Genomic DNA, 20,250 nt, shown 5'->3' on the forward strand with positions numbered 1-20,250 from the left:
GAGGAGGCTCAGGCACCGCATCGCTCTGTGCAGCCCCCTGGAAGGAACTGGAGTGAGGGGGAGACCGATCTCTACTGCCGTGCTTGCAATGAGAAGATCACAACTGGCGCAAAGCTGAGATTGGAGGATTCAGATCAGATTTTAGGAAAAACCTTTTTACTGTCCGGGTGGTCAGGCACTGCACCGCTGCCCGGGGAGGTGCTGCAGTCACCATCCCTGGAGGGGTGTAAGAGGCGCTGGGTGAGGCGGGTTAGGGGTTACAGTGGCGGTGCTGGTGCAGGGCTCGACTGGACGCTCTAAAAGGTCTGTTCTAACCTTGATGATTCCATGATTTGTGACACCTACCCGGGAGGAGAACGGCCGAGCTGAGCTGCGGGCCGCGGCCGCTGGTGGATTCTGTCTCCAGGGAGCAGACAAGAGTAATTCCCACCCCAGGGGACCGTACCAAAACAGCCCCGTTCTGTTTGTAAATACATCTCTGTTTCTTTAGCAGTGCGGACATAAGCACTGGGGACAATCCAACCCTGGGCCTCTCAAACAACCCAGATGGCAGAGGCAAGAATGCTCCAATTTATCATTACAATCTTTATTAATAACATCCATCCTAGTTTTATCTTCAGTCACACCGAAGTTTTACCAGTGGGGTTTCCTTTTTGGACACAGATATACACGAACTCTGTTTTCCAGACGAAAAGATAGAGCCAGCAGAGAAATACATGAAGAATTATGTTCACAGATATGAGCTGTCAAACATATGTCTTAAGACTCTTTGCTGTATCTTGGTTTAATTTGCTCTCTAAAGCACCCTATCACGGTACTCTGGCAAGCCTCCCCCATAATAAATACTATGCAGTCACATAATCCAAACCCCACCCAACATACCAGTCCATACCTTATCCAAAGCCCTCCATACTAATCATAACTAAAAAAAACCCATAAATTCTTTATGTAGCCTCAAGTGGAGAGTGTGGAACTACCAAACTAGAAATGGTACTAGAAATTTAAATAAGCATCAAGACTGGTCTTCATAATTTAAGCAGGTCAGTTGAAGTTCAGAAATTGCATGTTTTTCCTTCTGAAAGAAAGCAACTTAAAAGGTTACACTAAAAACCTGATTTATTTTTTTAAAAAGGACAATCAATACAATTCCATCCAACAGAAATGTGGTAAATAAGTTGTATACATACACAGAAATAGTGAGGTGAGCTTGGGAAGTAACTCTAAATCTCATAAAAAACTGCTACTAAATCAAAACTCAGAGCAAAGCGAACGAGAAGACCAGCACTGAACCCCAGTGCCAGAGGTGGGAACAGTCACCTCCAAGGGAGTGAAAAATAATTTAAAACATCTTCATAGTTCATTTTATGGACAGTCAAACTAATGTACCAACACCTCCCTTCACCACCCTTTTTCCTTGCAGTTCTACACACAGACCAATGTGCTGTAAAAATCTTCCCTGATCTACAAATTAGAACTGTACCTCTAATTACATAAGAGTCCATTAAAAAAAGGTCAATCAGAGCAGCTTAATAAATACTTTAGTTCATGTTTTTTCATACTTGTTCACTTATACCTGTAATCACCACAAATGTGCCCCTTACAGATTCAGTAGTTGATAAATAAAGCAAATTTTTAGTCATTATTATAAATTACAACCAACAAATTCAACAGTTCATTCTTAGGTACTTCCAGTCCATAGAAATTCCCACTTTACCAATAACTGGAAAATTTTGTCCCTGTTGGAACATGTGAGGTTATTCCTGATGTTCGTGCTCTTGTCCCGGGATGAGCCACCGGATGCTCTCGGTGCGAATGGTGGCGTACATGACAAAGGCAGCCAGGAAAAGCACAGAGAACAGGAGCAGCCAGTCTATGCCTTTTGTCAGAACACTGGGCAGGGGCCCTTCCCAGTCCTCCTCTGTCACAGCCACATTGCTTTTAGCTTCTATCCCTAAAAAATAAAGCACTTGGTCAACATCATAATTGCTAAATACAAAGAAGCTGATTCTATCTGGAGCTTTGTTCCTGCTCTCAAACTAAGGCCTAAACACAGGTAGACTTAAAATTTTGGTGAGATGGCCCCTGTGTATTAACATATACCCAGGATATAATTTACTTACATAAAAACTTTGTGATTTTTATGTGTATTTGCATAACAGAAGACTTGTTCTGTCCTCCCATAGCACAGCCTTGGCTAAGTTGTGGGGGTTTTTCAGCGCATGGAAATTTAATTTAAAGTGATTTTCAGGAATCTCATTTTTGTTCATTTCTGGAAATGCAGATCCACACAGCACTTCAATGTGGAGTAGAAGAGAGCTAGCTGGGTGGCAAAGAGTTTTATTTATTTAATTCTTAATTAAATCTTTGGGCAGAAAGATGTGCTCCATCCTTCTGGCAGCCTCTCCAGCTAAACACCACTGTTCCACCTGCTCTGTGCCAGCAGCCCAAGGGGCTGAATTTCTGCTCTCAGCACAGGCTGAAATCCAGCTCATGGCAACAGCTGATTAAGTGAACCTCTGCTGGGTCCTCTTAGGGACATTCATTTTAAAGAACATACACAGGGACAGGAAAGCCCAATTAGGACCTTAAAGCCAGCCTGTGCTTCCCACTGACAAACCAGGGCTGATTTACACACCTGTCTGGTTAAAGATGAAGTCTTTCAGGGTTTCCAGCGTTCTCTCTGTATGATTAAATCTAGCCATAGGTTTAGCACCTTGGAAAAGAAGGATATTTGGTACAGCCACAGTTCCAAATCTAGTTGATAAGCTACAGAAAGAAAAAAACAAAGCATGAAGGAAATTAAATCTTCTGGAGGAACAAATAAAGACAGTCACAATACTAAAAGTGTTAGTTTCACAAAATAAAGTTGTCACATTATGTAGAAAAAAAAGTCACTCCTGTTTTTAAAACTCAAAACTAACAGGAATAAATTGCAGCTAGAGCATAGGGAATGTGAGTTACCTGCTGTGCTGGGATGCATCCAGTGCCAGAAAGCGAAGAGTGGGAAATGCTCGGGGCAAAGAGTTAAAATGAGGTGCCAGGCTGGCAGAAAAGCGGCACCACGGTGTGTAGAACAGGACCAGTGTACAGTCACTGCTGTTTGGGTTCAGGAACTCCATCAGGTCCTTGGAGAAAGCATAAGAACAGACATGAACAATTACATATTTAACAGAGTTAAATTCTGTGCAGGGATGCAACATTCAACAATCAATTAGATACTCGGCAATACTGATCAAGCAGCTGCACCTTTTAAAACAGGTAGAGAATTGTACATAACTTTTTTTAAAAGTTGTTTCAAAAGTTTATTACTTAAAAATATGCATACACATAACTGTTACAAGAAATGAGCTGGCACTAACTGCCATTAATGATTTCCGAGAAACACCAGAACACAGAGCAAGCTCGCAGTACCCTGCAGGCACAGAGATAACACACGGGCACATGAAGCGAGCCGTAACTCGCGTTTTTTCTGCTCAGAATGGTGCAAAAAGCCTCCTTGCCCAGTCATACATATGTTCTTCGGTATTACTGAGGACGTTACACAAGAAAATTCACTAAGTCAAGCACCGAAAGCAACAAGCTGACGGGGCATCTTCCAGCACCCTCAGGCGTTCACACCAGCAGCGGGCAGAGAGCGGGCCACCCGCGTACCTGGGACACATTCAGGATCTGCAGCGTGAAGCGCTCGATGCCCGTCGTGTTCCTCTCCTCGCAGTTCACCTTGGGAGCCTTGGCGCCGTCGGTGCCGTTCTGCTCCTCAGCGGGCGCGGGCAGCACGGCCTCCAGCACGGGCTGCTCCCGGGCCTGGGCGGCCGCGGGGTCGCTCCCCGCCGGCCCGCACGCATCGCCCGCGGCTGCCCCATCGCAAACCTCCGCCGGGCCGCCGCCCGCCTCGGCCGGCACCGCCGACAGCAGCACGGGCTGCTCGGCCAGGGCCCCGCTGCCCAGCATCGCGTCCGCCATCTCGGCCGTGCGGTACCGCACCGGCTCGGGGCCGCCCGCGCTCCGCTCCGCCGCCGCCCCTGAGGGAGAGACAGGGACGGAGAGAGGGGTCAGCTCCGCGCCCCGCCCGCCCCGCCACCGCCAACCCAGAGCCCCCTGGCCGCACCTGCGGGAAGGGTCGCACCGAGCCAGGCCAGCGCCAGCAGCAGCCGCCACACGCCCACCCACATCCCCGGCCCCGGGAGCCGCCACCGCGTCTCCCCGGACAACGAGTGCTTCCGCCGGATCCCCGGGACACTTCCAGTTCCGCTGCCCTCCGTATTTCCGTGGGAAGAGCCCTGAAGGGCTGAGGGTGGTGCTGGGGAGCGGGGTTGAGCCCTGGCCGTGTTAGGTACAAAGAGGGTGGGTTTAACCGAGTTTTCTGGCGGCCTCGCTGAAGCCCGAATTGGGAGTGTTCAGCCTGGTGACTTAACTACGGCCTCCCAGAACCTGAAGGGAATTTACAGGAAGGATGGGACAACACAAGCACATGTTGTGACATGACAAGGGAGAATGGTTTAGATCAGATAGTAGGAAAAAAATTCTTTATTAAAATTATTTTAAGATAAAAATTGCTGTGAGGGTGTTGAGGCCCTGGTTGCCCAGAGAAGCCCCAGCCCTGGAAGTGTTCCAGCCCAGTTTGGATGGGGCTTGGAGCAAGCTGGGATAGTGCAAGGTGTCCTTGCCATGGCAGGGGCATGGGCCAAGTTGTTCAAGGTCTCTTCCAATCCAAACCATCCCATGACTCTGGGACCCCGCCTTGCAGGGCTGAGCCCGCACGGTGTGACCGCAGCCGCTGCCCGGGCCCGCTGCTGGGCTGCTGATGCTCCTGGAGGCGTTTCAGTGTTGATTTAAATGAGCTCAGGTTGGAAATTCTTGCAGCGAGGCAAGTGCCATCCCCTGGCCTCGGCAGGCTGCTGTGACTGAGCAGTGAGTGAGCTGTAACATCCCAAAGGCTGTTCACAAGCCGCTTGCAGCCCCAGCATTTCCTCACAGCCACATGAAGGATTTGCCTACTCCCTCGTTAGGGAAGAACGGTCCCGTTTGGGAGTTGTTTGCACACAAACTGTTCCTTAACCTACAGCAGGCTGGGGTAAGGGTAAAACACGGCAAACTAAAGGCATATTTTTAAAACTAAAAAGCAGACGTCTTGTCCAGCAGCTTATCAACTAAAGCTCCCAAGGAGAAAGGCAAGATAAATACTCCCATATGCGTTTTTAGGAAATTGTATTTTTCCTGTTGCAAAATTAGTTTTCACTTTATTTCAGTTTAATAGTGAAGCCTTCAGACTATTTGGGGCAGTTTGAAAGTGAACACATTTGAAAATGAGCACATTACTTTAAGTGCTGATATCTTTTTAAACACACTTCCTTAAAACTGCCAGCAGTGCAAAATGACATTTTGCCAAAACTCTGCATCTGTCAAAAACTGATAGTTATGACCTATGGGAGCACGAACACACTGGAAAAGGGCATGAAAAATCAAGTACATGTGTATAAATGAAGATGGGGTCATTCATTACAGAAATGGGATTTGATGCTTTGTTTTTACTCAGGTGTACTTCTCCAACTGTGTTATTCCTTACAGCACACATTTTCTCGCTTGAAGCTTTTTCTTTCAAAGTGCAATTTGCATAAGCACTAATAATGAGGACATAATATTTTAAAAATAGAAAACATGAGGTTTGCACATAGAGGGAAAATATTTAATTAGATTAGCTGGTGCAGAGCAAGCCTGAAAGCAAAAGCACAAAGGGAATCCAAACTGGTGCAGACTAGCAAAGAATAAGCTGCCCCATTCCCCCTTCTCCTTATGTTTTAGTCAAAACAGTGTTTTCAATTTGAAAACGATTTATCTGTGAATTTAATCTTAACATAATATCCTTCCTGCCATAACACAAATCAAAATAACACAGTTTTTTTTACGGTGACTGTAAGTAATCCATGTTTAACAGGTACAACATGACTAATTCACTCTTTGTGCTGCTTAAAAGAGCTCAGATCAAGGAGATGCAGAAGCATAAAAGTGCCAGTCCAGCCCCAAAACAAGCCCTGCTGTCTCACCATACATGTAACTGAGGTTATGAAAAGGAAGAACCATTTTAAAGACCCCTTGAAGATGTGCAGTTTGCATAGCTGATACCCCAGCAGTGCTGGTCTACCAGCATGAATAAATTCTGAACTGGTCCTGTCATCAGAAACCACACCTGGCTGCACGTACCTGCTGTGCACTGAGGAACAGACTCCCTGCAGCTTCCATCCTTCCATTCATTCCATGGCAGAGAACACAGAGACACTGGAAGCAGTCAAGCAACTTCCAACACACCTGAAAAGGCTGGATTCTTGTTTGATACTATTTGTGACTGATGTAATATCGAATACTTAAGGTTTCCTCACAACAAATAAAATAATACATGTTGCTCATGTAATCATGTCCAGGAACTGATATTTTTAGACCAGCATGTAGCAAACTCTCTGAACATATCCAGTAACCTTGAAAGACAAGTATTTAGAACTATCAGAATAGCCAACCAAAAAAAAAAAAACCCAAAAAGCCAACCAACCAACCCAACCAACATACCAAATGTCCTTTTCATGTAAATTCAAAAAGTCTGCAGAGTAACAGCAACTGGTATTTGGAATGTTCCAATTCCAGATGTATTCAAAGCCTTTGAAAGTTCACGGAAAAGAAAAAGGGTGCTGGAGAGCAAGCAGAGGATGCAGGCCTGGAAGTCTGGACTGCAGCTTCTGGTGGGATTCCTGTTCTTCCCCAAAATTACTGAAAAACTTTAGTAAAGAGAAAAAAAGTGCTGAGTGGCAGAGTACATCTTACCAACACAGATAAATTGGAATATTCCTGGAATACAAGGATAAATACATCTTATTCATCACAGACTAATGAATTATGACCACCATTCCATGAAAACTTTATTTATGAGTACTTTCAAATTGATTTCCATGTGCAACAGAGGAAAAAGTTAGCAGTTGACTATTTATCCATACAGGGTTATAGCTCCTTTCTTCCCCTTTTCTCCTATTTGAGTGAAAGGACAAGAACAATTAAGTTACTGTCACTCTGTTTTTAATTAATTAAAAAATAAGCAAGATTCCTCTACATCCTGACACCTTGTAACTCTGAGTCTTTTTGCCTTAATGCAAACATACATAATGTGCCTGTAATAATCAGGTAATGTTGTCAACTAGCATATTCAGTCAGAACTGAAAAGATGTTAAAAAAAAAAAAACAGGGAAAAATGGTTAGGTTTTAAAGTATTAACTTTATTAATAAATATACATCCATATGATGATGTAAGTACAGATCATGAACACTACTCCATTCCCATACACATAATTGCACACGAGTAGCTCAAGTTCATGGACATAAAAACATACACAGTATCTAATCAGGCTTTTTACAGCAGAGAACAGGGTGCTGATACTAGTTATTTAACAGATTACTGTTACCCACAAAGTAAACCTGTGGAAAAGCAAATGATGAAAGACTGAAGGAACAGAAAGTGGTTCAAATTTCAGAATACAGATTCTTCTATTTTGAAAAAACGTCACAAGGAGAAAGATCTAGTCTCTACTAATGTCATAAATATATTTAGCGGGTTAAAATATATGCATTAAAATAGAGAAGAATAAACTTTTTGTAATCAGAAATGAAGTTTGCAGTTCCAAGTATTTATGATTGTTATCAGCTGTTTTAACTGTCAACTCTAAGGGTATCATGAAGTATTATACTACATATAACAAAGAACAGCAGAGTCACAGATAATGAAACCATTGCACAAATGACTTCACATTGCTCTGCCTTTTAAAGCTCTTCAAAATGGGGGAGGGAGTTAAATTCTCATCTGAATTACTCAGTGTATCGTAGTTCCAGGTAATTCTCTTCACAGATACATCACTTTTCACTGACAAGGCTTGGCTTTGTCCTGACTAAACATTAAGATCCTTCAGACAAAATGAAGATCTACTCATTCAGAAGAGAGATCTTTAATGGCTCTAGTTAATTTGATCACTTTAAACTAAATCCAAGATATAAAGAACATTGCCTTAATGACAAAGCTAAGTGCTGATTTTAAAAATACCATCTTTGATATCAAAGTCAGCTGCTTCTGATGGTATCTGTTTTTTTTTCTGCCAAAATATGGTGCTAGCATCTTGAATCTGTCCAGTGCAAGACTTTATAGTAGCAAAATTATTTGGTTTTAAAGTTTAAGTAAATTTAATCAGAAAATGAATAGTAGTTACTATATGTATCTTAAACAGTGAACTTTATAGCATCATTAAGGAATAATAGCAAGCTAATACATTTCATTTATGTATAAATAAGACACTAGAAACTTGATAACTAAAAGAAATTATTAAAACCTAAACTCGACATGTCAGTCTTCTGAACAGTGTTAACACACAACAGTGATATAGCTGAATTATGATATATAATATAAAATAAGCAATTTACCTTACAAGTAATGTTTTCATACTATGGGGGGAAAATGCCAGTTTTCCCATTGGTACTAATAAAGTTTAGGTATTAACATGCTGTTTCAGTGTTTTTCATGGAAAGAAAAGTGTTGAAAAAAGCACAATGTATTCTGCAGACTATATATAGGAAGAACAGAAGTATTTGAAAATTCCATTTTCTAGTCACTTTGAATCTCCTCTTTTTTTTGTCCCCCCACACGGCACCAGTAAACTCTAGTCAGATATAAAATAAAGCAGATTTAGGAGACGCCAGCAATGCATTTCTGGTCTCCTTCCTAAATCCAGGGTGCCAAACAGCACACTGCAGGCTCTCCGAACACTTTTCTATTTGATGCTCATCACTTCACAACTGACAACATTAATTAGTTTTTACTGGGATTATATTTAATCTGATATAATTAATAAACACTGTAATGAACAGAAATTGCTTAGGTGATTTCATTATTTCATCAGCATACTTGAATACAAATTATACTAGCAGAACAGCAATACATCTGCATTATCTCCTGACACACAGCAAAGCACCATTGAGTGGATGCACAAGTGAGGAACGGACAGGAGCAAACAGGATCAACAGGAGGAGGTAAGGAGTGGAGTTTCTCCAAGGTACAGTGGTGACATGCAACACGTTCCTTGCCAGAGAGGTGTGACACTCCTGCAGTTATACATTCAGCTGAAGATGACTGCTTGCCCAGCTGAGTTCAGGAAAGAACTTAAAGCAGTCTTTTGTTGAAAAATTATCTGATTAAAAACAGCCAATACAACACAGATCCTGAGGGTGAATGAACTCACGTTAGCATTTTGCAGGTGTCAGAAGTTATATCTTCTGAGAGAGACTGCTAAATTTCAGACTTGTGAGTTTGTTGAGGAACAGAACGTACAACTGGATTTCAGAGCTTCAGCATGAAGAAACTATTCCTTAGTAGCAATTTAGCTGCCATTAGTTCATCTATCGACTAAGGAGCCATCCAGTATAAGTTGAGGTTCATTGTCTTAGTTGCCAGTGCATACACAGCTCCCCCAAAACAATTCAACACACCTATTGTAAAGTACAGCAAAAGTCCAGCTCAATATGTGTTAGGCATCACTGGAACACCTGAAGGCTTGCTGCTTTTTTCCTGATAAAAAAGGTATGAAACATGACATCTGTTTCTTAAGTTGTCATCACTGAAATCAAGAGGTCTAGTCAAAATGACAGCAGGCCAGAATAGCATTTATGTTAACAAAAATGACCATCATCATAACCCATTCAGCACAGGCTCAATTAACCCAAATTTTAGTCTTTCCCAAATCTGCAAATTCTACATATTCCCCCTCCCCAGGTATTTCAAGCTACAAATTTATCATAAAGTCATTTTATATGTGAAATGACTTAGATGTAAACTTTCTTCCAAGTTAAAAAAAAAAGTTCTAGTTTCAGTAAAATTAATTTAGAACAAACAATATGCAACACTGAGGACTGGTTGTTTTTTCTTTTGAAGTCTGAATGAAAGTATTTTACACACTCACACTCACACATTCTCCCACACTTAAAAAAAAAATTACACACACCCAGTTGAAAAATGGAACATTTCTTTCGGGAGGAGGGGAGGTTTTAGTTTGAGTCAAGAAAAGTATTTATAGTTAACCAACATTTTTTTCTGGCTTGCATGCATAGATAAATTACTCTGTATCTGGGATCTAGCAGTGCAGTAAACTGCATCCTGTTTGCATCAGCTATACAGTTTGCTTTTATAAATCATGAAAATGGTGTCCTTTGGTAGATATATAAGCTTCCATAACTTAAATATAGTATAAATGAGTAACAATGAAATAACTATTTCCAGGAATATCTGGCAAAACTGAGTCTAAAAATTTGGCAACAGTGTCTATTAAAAAAGTTTAATTTGTAAACATTATAGATTATTACTTTAAAAGCTATTAAACTGTCACCATCTAAGCACAGATTTGAAAGGCAAAAGCCAGGGTAAATAGCTATTTACAGATTTAAGAACATACTGTTAATTATTAATCAAGTGCCTAACTAAAATGAACAGTACTTTATTTCTTATAAAGTATTTCAAATTTCAGAGAATTATTTGTGGTTTGGTATACGTACTATTAGGCATTTCAAAATAACCTAGTAGAATCCTGTAGCAGTGTAACTAAAAGAACAGCTCTCACCTAAAGGCAAAGTAATTTGTCTTGCTTTGTAAGGCGCTGTGAAGCTGTAACACACTGTACAAATACTCAGGTTTCTTTAATATCTGCCAAAATATTTTTGGAGCATTAGCTGAAATTCACTTAATGCTACAACTCCAGAAATAAAAGCCACCAGAAATCACTTTAGAAAAAAAAGTTGGGTTTTTTTTGTTTAAGTCTATTTTAAGTCTATCTGAGGTCTGTAGAAAGTCCTGCAGAAGTGGAAAATGTGGCTTGCTACTTTATCAATTTTTTCTTACCAAGTAAGAATTGGGTAAGTTGCTCATTGTGGGCCAGGCCACATCATGAACCATCAGCCAGCTAATTTCTGTCCTCCTTATTTTGATTATTTAATGCATAGCCACACATCTACATTTATGAGAAATTGAACTTAAAACTTGGGACATGGACATTACTTAAGTATCAACACCAAGGCATAATGTGTCATTTTAGACTTCCTTATAAATTATGATTTAAAATCAATAGAAGCTTTAAACTAAAAGCTTTTTAAACTAAAGCCTTCTCAACATTCTGTAAAAGTTATTAATTGCACCCCTAGGTTATGGCATTATTGGAATAAAATCTAGAAGCTCAGGCTTAAGCAAACATTACAAGAAAACTCAAGAAACATGCCCAAAATCAGCATAAAGCAGATTAGTAAGGAGTTACTCATTCCCTCCCTTCACTCATTAGGCTGTTTGATTTTGCTGCTAGTTTCACCAGCAGCATGGACTCCTCTGTTATGCACCATAGGGTAAGGAAAAGCTGCACTGCCACAAGTATAATTTAGATTTGCAAGCCGTGATAGAGCTTTAATGCTACCTGGAGGTCTGCCTGGGCTGACTTTGTATCCTGCTGCTTTAGTTGTACCCAAGGGTCTGCCTGGACTTGTCTTAAATCCAGCTGCTTTGGTGGTCCCCAGGGGTCGGCCTGTGCTGGTTCGGTACCCTGCTGATTTCGTGGTCCCTGACGGCCTTCCACGTTTCCCGGAGCGGTTGAGGTTTTTCTTTTTCTTTAGTTCATCTTTTGTCTCTATATTCCTGCCACTTGTGGTCTGCAAGTGGGAGTCGTTCAAGGCATCTTGTCTCTGGCAGGCAATGGGTTTGTGGCTGACTGCGTGGCTGTACTTGCTCTGCTGTGTGGCGTAGAGGTCAAACTGATCCGCAGCCCTCACATTGTCTTCATTCAGGCAAGAGCTCTTGCCGGTCCCACAGAAAGCTGGATTACTGCTGGCAACAGGGTGCATCATTTTCTACCAAAAACAGGAGAGGGAAATATGTATCAATATACCATAATTCTGCAGTGTTCCACAAAAGAGAATCTTTCAAAAGCTACCTCTGTTTCATAAATTAGTCCAAACTACTTTGTCTATTTCTAGTAAACAGTCTTGATGTCAGTAAATTATTTTTAAAATTAGTTTTATTAAGCCTTCACTTAAGGCTCTACACAGTAACCTTTACACATAGTTAAAAAGGACAGTTTAAAATATGTATTATTCACATAGGTATAATTAGGGAAGAAGTGAAAAAAATGAACAGCATTTCAGCAACCAAGACCTACATAACCTTCCTAACCACATTTCATCTAAATTTTAGTTGCTCTAGCTCTAAGATTAGTATGTGACTCAGCTGTAAACCAAAGAAAGATATAACTCTCTTGGTATAGCAGACATAGGAGCCTGAAGTTTTTTTGCTTAACTGCAGCAAAAGAATAAAGTGCCAATCAGTTTTCTTATTTCACATCACAGTAAATGTCAAAGAAATAAACATATAAGGCATTTGGGCAACACAACGGTGCCACAGTTGGGAAAGCAGAGGGATGAAATGAATTTGTAACAAAGTACAAGATGCTGGATTGCAGAAATGCCTCTACTGTCCTAGTTAGGAGAGTACATACAAACTGCTAGCAATGCCAGCACTGAGATATGTTGATATTGTTGGCATTGCCAACAACTCTGGGAAATAAAGCAATTACATCTTCCATTCAACCATACTGGTTCTACAACTTAAATAAGCTGCAAATACTCAAAGTCTAAGACAGTAATATTTAGCCATGCTGAAGACAAAATTAAGCCAATATATATGTGGTCCTTCAGAGTATTTCTATGTCTTAGAGCCACACTTAAGACACCAAAAGTGTCTTCCCATGGTAAAATTTCACAAGTAGATAAGGTCTGGAAGATTTATTATCTTTTCCCTACAATCACTCTGGAATATCACCTACAGCAACACAATTTAAACTCTACTATTGATTACTGAATTTATTTGTCAGTTATGAATGCTTCCTGCCAGCAAGAGAGAAAGCACACAGCACAGTCTATTTACCCTGGAATAAATCCCCGTGCTCTTTTCTGCTGATTACAAAGGATACATTCCCTGTTGGAACACTCAATCTACCCTGGCTTGTCAAAGGCTCATTACAGTGTGCATTACTCTTGTGCAAATATATGAATATGGGTTTATGTCAAATAGTGAAATTATGATAGTAATACAGTTTAAATATTAGATGTTCTAGCAGAGATAATCCAAGTGCTACAATCCTGGTGATTTGCATGGGGTACAGTAGAACAAAAGTGAAACCACTGTTATTGCAGCTGTTAACATCCAAACAAAACAACTAAGAATAGTTTGCAAGCCTGCACTTAGCAAAGGGCAAAGGAAATAAGCTCAGGTCAAGAGACCAGACAGACTTTTCTGTGCAGCACAAAAGGAAGCTGAAGGTTTTCTACAATTAGCAGTCAAAAAAATGTTACCTTTCTTTAACCCCACTAGACAAGTGCCTGCAATATCACAAAAAATATCTGAGATTTTTCATTATATGGAACTGCAAACATGAGGGTTCTGTCATGTCCTTTTGCTGCAGAGGGCAAAACCCAGCAGCTCTGAAAGGCTGTTCAGCTGTTTGTTGATCCACTACAGACACTTGGAGTGGTGAGCAGCATTCTTGTCTCAGTACTCATTTTAAACACAGGAATATTGGCTTTGGCCCCAAAAAACTGCTCCCAGCTCAACTGCCACAAAGAAGGGTGAGTTGATCTGCCCAGTATCCAAGGAACACACTAGAGCTGGGAGAAGGCACTGAATAGAAGCAGGGGCTCCTGGTATTTCTCATGAGACCAACCAGGCTCACACTCACTCCTGTGTTACATTCTTAATTCTCTGTTTCTTCTCCTCACTGCATTTGGGGGGAGTTTTCCATCCATCTTTCTGGGGGAGAACCATCAAAAGAACTCCCAGACAGTGAAAATATTCTGCTGTAGCTGACAAACGCTGGAGCTTCATCACCATATGCGTGTGCTTTGTGTCTACTGCAATACCACCGACAAAAACTGACTTCAAACACAAGCCCTGGCTGATGATAATTTACCTTCCATCTGGCAACAACCAGCATCACTGGAATGGATGAACGAAGAAAGACAGTACAAATCAGTAACTGTTTAAAATTTCTTTCTAGAGGAAGCTTAACAAAACCTCCAATCTCAGTGGAAGACTGCCAATAGGATTTTTTTTAATGCATCCCCCCCCATTTTTCATCAAACCATGCAAATTTCAAGTAGTAGCCAAGGTTCCTCTTCTATCTTCTTTAAGACTTCTTTGGAAAAGTTTTAAAAGGAAATATGTAATCAAGCTTAATTACCCTAACATGGAATCTCCAGCATAATTTTCCTTCATTCACATTACAGTAGGGAATAAAAGAATGTAGAGAGTCTATCTGTAGAGTGGAAGCAGGTTTCTTGGCAGGGAGTTATACAATATAAAAGAGAATTGGTATAAAATGCAAAGCTATGCCAATTTAAAAATTATACTCTAGCTAAATTGTATAGCTAAACATATACAACTTTGTGTGCAATCATTCTTGAATAAAACCCTCCAAAAAGTTCCAATAAGATAGAACTTTCTTGATTTAAACCTCTAAAAGTATTTGCAACAGTTTACTTAAATCAGTTTTTAAACTGATTTAACTGACTGCCTGAATATCTCTATGTCAACAAACAGTTAAGATGAGGCACTGTAACAAGGAAATTTAGTTGTACTTGAAAAAGATTTGCTGAAAAGTGACTGAGAAGGATTTTCTATACAGATCTTTTAGTGCCTGGTAATTTATATCTATACAAATGCTGGAGACGGGAGGAGACACTGGATAAGCCGGGTTTGGGAAAAGAGAGGCAGCTTCTCATGCAACAAAGCACAGAAGTTCCACCACTGCTAGAAAGAAACAGGACAATCCAGCTGGGACCCAGAAAGCTTTGCTACAGGGGGATGCCTGGACATGGTCATGACTCCTCCTCGTATTCCTAAAACACAGCTTAACATACAGCTCTAGCTCACAGCTGCTAAGGCTCCCAGTATTGTTATGGCCCATCTCTGTCTCCAGGCTTTCCTCCTGCAGGTAATTCCCATTCATGACCTGTTCACTACACAGAATTGCAGTTTCAAAGCTACTCAAACCACATTACATAAAAGCATCCTCTTGAGCTGTGATGTGATGCCATCTTTGGCTTTCAAACATCATACCTTGCCTATCATGGGCATGATTTAGCTGCCAGTGTAGACAAGATGAAACCTTTAATAAGCAGAGAAGTTCAAAGCCCCCCAGAACCGGCACTTGCAGTAGTTATTTTATGCTGAGTACTGGACCCAAGACCCATTATCTGCATTGAGCAGAATAATCAGTCCCAGCACAAGCAGCAGGCAACTGCTCTGCTCTCACCCACCCCAGCCTGCCTTCTGTGGCCTGGTGAGCACCAGAACAGAACTGACACAGCAAGTGCCTCTGACTTCTGCCAAAACACACCTGAATCACAGCAAAACTGCACAAAACTCGAAGTCCATCTATATTACAGCTTTTCAAATGATGAATATCAGGAAGAGTAAACTCACACCAACAGGGACAATTTTGCTTTTAACGAGGGTTAGCATAAAACACCCACTTGTTTTTCTGAGGTTTTTCACCACTGAGCTTGCAATAGTTTCCAAAGTATCGATGGGGCTGTGGGAGGCTGTAGCAGCACATTTTCATCATCATCCAACACATACAAAGTATGTGACTCGCTACTTAACAACACAAGCAGTCACAAGCATCATTTGTGCACAGCTCCCTGAAGGTCACTGCTGCCAGTGAATGCTGCGGGAGTAGAGCACAGGCCCAGCTCTGTTCAGGATCCCTCATAAAGGACATTCTATGCTGAGTTCCACGGCCCTGGGGAGCGTCACAGGGCTCCTTTGCTTTGCAGGGGGGTTGAGCAGCAACAGCAGCAAGAGGAATATTTTCCCTTTCAAGACCACAACAGAAATATGGTGTCTATTCTGTACTTCTCTCTTAGGACAGCATGTGTGAGAAATCCTTTCATCACTCACTGAGAAGAATTAATTCTATCAATTTAAATGTTTTTCACATGTCCCTTTTATTGTCAGCCCCTTTTCTACACATTAACTCTTGCTAAAGCAGGGCCTTACCCAGTTTTTAAAACGCTGTAACTGCTTGCTTTCACAAAGATGCACCTTACCTGAAGTACTCACATAAATGTATATATTTTAAAAATACTGAGTATGAAATTCTATCAGTGGCACAATATACACTGTAACACCTGAACCTACAATTGAAATCTTATCTACTTGTGAAGCTCGATAACCAGCTTTTCCACACTGTGCTTATGAAGCTCATTCCGCAGTTGGTACATAATATGATTTTTCTCAGCATTTGACACCAGGTAAAATATATTAAAAACTGCCAAAATATAAGAAGTAATTTTTTTACAGCAGTGACTTGCTAGAATTACTACATGACAACACAAGACGGCAAATCAAGAGACAAGTAATTTTGGAAACAGTTTATTTCTCAATTATTCTTAGAAATGAAGAGTTTCCCAAGCAATGGAACTTTCAAGTATGGTCCTTCTCCTGGTGACCCAGCGTCATTTCCGTATATGACAGAAGTTAAGAGTTATTTGGAGCTAAACACCTACCCCCTTCAAATTCCCCTTCCCCAGACGTGCCAGGCAGAGTGGGAGCCTTCCCTCACCAGCATCTGTGCCTCCTGCTCCTCATCACAGAGCTGCAACCTGGGTGCGGTCTCTGTGCCCCCGGGAGTTCAAGTCCTTTGACTCAAACACCCTAGGAGAAACAAAGCTCTCCAAAGCCTAAGCACCAGCTTTGTATTACAGACAAAGCTCAACTGCTCTCACAAAGAGTTGATGTTGGCAAGCCCACAAGGCTAAGTGTCAAGTAAACTGAACTTTAAGGGTTCACTCATTATTTGATTGCAAAAGCAGGCAAACAATTGTTAGGCTTTCTAACCTTAAAAACCAAATAAGCCATATCCAAGGGCAGAGTTTCACTAGATGCGAACATCAGCAAGGACGTCAGCTGACTTCTTCCCACCCCAAAATTAAGATCATATGTGACGATGATGATGAACAGGACACCTTGAAAGGCTTCACAAAAATTAAGGAAGATGGCATCAATGACTTAATTACCTGTGCACCTCCAGTCACAGTAACACAATGTCAGTTTGGTTTCGTAATCAACAGAAACCACTCCGAATCCGCCCCTTTTTCTGAACAGGACAATCTTGCCCTTTCCTCTTCTCCCACATTCCCACTCCTTCTGCCAACACTAAGTGTTGTGCAAGAGCAGGACAAATCAACAGCAGGGATCTGATCCAGGTGAAAACTAACCCAACAAGAAAGCAAAAGCAACAGTGTGTAGGCATGGGGGCAACAGAGTAACAGAAGTCCATATTTCCATTATCAGAGAGACAGTCCCAGGTCAGCGTAAACCACATTAACCACTGGCTGCCACTGACCCGACTCCCAGGTAACGTTACTTAAAAAAAAAAAAAACAACAAGGTCTCAAAAAGATGGTCTTAGAGGACATCAAAGATCTGGATGACAGGCATGACAAGTCCCAAACACAGCACAGGGAATGGAGGTTGGAGAAAAACCCCAGAGCTGGGGATGGAGCAGCACAGAATCGAGCAGCCATCAGGCCAGACAGACTGGCTTAGGAGAGTATGCAGAAACTGCACCCTCATTATTCTGTGGTTCTGCAATTACCAAACTTCAAGGCAAACCAAATAAGCATATGAATGTTGGAGCAGGTAGAGGTGGATCTTTATAAAGAAAGGATTATTAGTGTTTGTGAATTGCCCATTCACCTCAAGGGGCTATTCCCAAATAAAAAGGAGCAGTCCTTGCCGCAGTCTAGAACAAGGGCTTTGAGGAGCTGGAGATGCTTATTCATCTCCGTGGGTGTTCTTGCCCACCCGCTCTTCTCCCCAGGGCTGCAGTCTCGAACAATAGCTCGAGAGGTAAGAGGTGCTCATTCATCTCAGTGGGTGTTCTCACCTACCCTCTCTCTCCTTTTCCCTAGCCTGCTACCACACAAAAGGACTTTCAAGCTTAAGAGATGGATCAAGCATCTCCCTCCTGACGTGCATTTTCACAGTGTTTCTCTGTGACAGGACCTTGCAGAAGGCTCTGGACACCTGTCCACACCCCAGCAGTGCAAAGGGCTCTGAACACCTGTTCACACACCCAAACACAGCCACGGCAGTGTCCTTGTGACAGACTGCAGAAAGACCAAGTCTACTTGTTGAATCTGTTCAACAATGGCCAATAGAAAAACATGCTGGACTTCTTTTATTTAAGGTTGCATCTAAAATATGAGGGATACGGGTACAGACACACACGTACACAAAATTCTAAGAGAAACTGGGGCATCTGAAGACTGGAATAGAAATAAATAATAATTTAAGAAATGTTTTAACAGAGTGCCACTCCCATCCTTTCATTTTACACAAATAAAAAACACATGGATCAAAATAACTGTTAATCCAGGGAGAACTGCACACAAATTTAAGGCGCAACTATTCACTAATTAATTACCCCCGAAAGACTATGCACAAAACTCTCCCTAATTGTCCACGAGAATACACAGCAGTGACACGCGTTATGTCAGAACGCAAAGAGGCACAGAAAGGACACAGTGTGGCTCTCCAGGTACCCCTGGATGCGCAGGTGAGGGAAGGCACCCGCTACTTTTGTGTGTCGGTAAATACATCCATGGGCTGTACACACACATCCAGATGCCCCACGCGAACGGGAATATGCTCGAAGTAAACAGCGCTGCACACGCACCAGCCCCACGCACGGAGCTGCGGCTGCTGAAGGGAAGGAACAATTCCCGGCCGCAGGCTGGAGAGCAGGAGGGCCCAGCCCCACCTGGAGGGGCCAAGGGCCGGCTGAGGGGACAAAGGGGCGGCACAGCTCCCTCCGACTCAGCCGGGGACACCGCGCCGGGGATGGCCTCACGTGTCCCGCGTCCCGCGCGGGGGGCACGGACAGGGCCCGGCCCTCGGCCCGGGGCACGGCCGGGCGGGGACAGCGAGGCAGGAGGCGATGGCGCAGCTCCCCTCGCGCGGCCCCGCGGGGCCCGGGCACCGCACCCCGGGGCGAGGAGAGCGCGGGATCACCCTCAGCGGCGGGGAGGGGAGCGGAGGGGGGAGAGGAGAGCCCCCCTCCCCCCCCCCCCCCCCCCGGCCGCGGCTCCATCTTGCCCGCCCGCCGCCCCCCCCGGGGCGGAGCAGGGGCCGGGGCCCGCGGGCCCGACCCGCACCTACCTGAGAAGCTCGGGGCGGCGGAGGCGGCGGGCGGAGCGGCCGCCCCCCCACACCGCGCGGGGGGGCTGCAGGGAGGGGACGGGCGCAGGGGAGGGAGCGGCGCTGCGGCGGGCGCGGGCGGCGGGGCGGGCGGGGCGCGCTCCCGAGTGGGGCCGCGCCGCGGGGGCGCGCGCGGGGCGGGGCCGGTGAGGCCCCTCCCGCCGCCGAGGGTCGGGGCCGCGCGGCCGCCGCCATTTTGTGGGGCGGGCGGAAAGAAGTGAGGGTGGTGAGGGCGCACGCGAACGTTCCGAATGTTTGAGACACCGTGCATGGCTGCGCACATCCCTGGAAGCGGGTAAATATTACTGGTGCTTTCGTCGCTGCCGTTTGGATAGAAGAGTGTGGTGTCTTCTGTGTCAAAAGTGCAGACAGAATCACAGGCTCACTTAGATTGGAAAAGACCTCTGGGGTCACCGAGTCCAGCTAATGACCAACACTGCCTCATTGAACAGACCATGGCACTGAGTGCCACATCCAGCCTTTACTCAAACACCTCCAGGGGCGGTGACTCCATCACCTCCACTCCACCACATGCTGCAGTCCATTACGGAATAGTCCAGCTTCAGGGCTATTGGAACGATGAATTATGTTGGTTCTCCCCCGTGTTGACTCTGCAGTGGGAACAGCTGCAATTTCCCCCGTAGTTCACACGGACATGGACCATCAGTGTCTTACAGCACCAGTGTGGGACTGCTGGCTATTAAATATTTTGCTCTGTTTCATCCATCTGTGTTCTGAAGAGTTCAGTATTGCAGTAGCACTTCCTTATAAACACAACTTCATACCTGCAAACAGGAACAACTGCAGGAATTGCAACTTCAACTGTTTCCAAAAAGATCCCATAGAAACATGAATTTTAAGTGCCCAGCACATTTCACCATTCAACATTTTGCCCAGTTGGTGGAGGGCTGTGACCAACATTTTTTATTTAATCCA

General features: G+C 43.4%; 2 protein-coding genes across 3 annotated transcripts; both read right to left on the minus strand.

Moving 5' to 3' along the window:
• Positions 1-606: 606 nt before the first annotated feature.
• On the minus strand, positions 607-4,217 carry TXNDC15 (thioredoxin domain containing 15). Its single transcript, XM_088063591.1, has 5 exons — positions 4,109-4,217; positions 3,652-4,022; positions 2,962-3,125; positions 2,636-2,766; positions 607-1,951 (listed from the first exon to the last, which is right to left on the minus strand). Exons 1-5 carry the CDS (start codon positions 4,170-4,172, stop codon positions 1,755-1,757), a joined length of 927 nt encoding a protein of 308 aa, XP_087919717.1. The 5' UTR covers positions 4,173-4,217; the 3' UTR covers positions 607-1,754.
• A 3,021-nt stretch (positions 4,218-7,238) lies between these two features.
• On the minus strand, positions 7,239-19,394 carry C17H5orf24 (chromosome 17 C5orf24 homolog). 2 transcript variants are annotated; one of them, XM_005523511.3, is made up of 3 exons: positions 19,276-19,394; positions 11,478-11,907; positions 7,239-9,592 (listed from the first exon to the last, which is right to left on the minus strand). In XM_005523511.3, exons 2-3 carry the CDS (start codon positions 11,902-11,904, stop codon positions 9,552-9,554), a joined length of 468 nt encoding a protein of 155 aa, XP_005523568.1. In that variant the 5' UTR covers positions 11,905-11,907; positions 19,276-19,394; the 3' UTR covers positions 7,239-9,551. The 2 variants fall into 2 exon arrangements, with proteins under 2 accessions (XP_005523568.1, XP_014108715.1); XM_014253240.2 differs by having other exon boundaries at positions 7,239-11,907.
• Positions 19,395-20,250: the final 856 nt, after the last annotated feature.

Source organism: Pseudopodoces humilis, chromosome 17, assembly GCF_049639895.1.
Source record: "Pseudopodoces humilis isolate 2021_Gansu_Grassland_sample_001 chromosome 17, ASM4963989v1, whole genome shotgun sequence".
Taxonomy (NCBI): Eukaryota; Metazoa; Chordata; class Aves; order Passeriformes; family Paridae; genus Pseudopodoces; species Pseudopodoces humilis.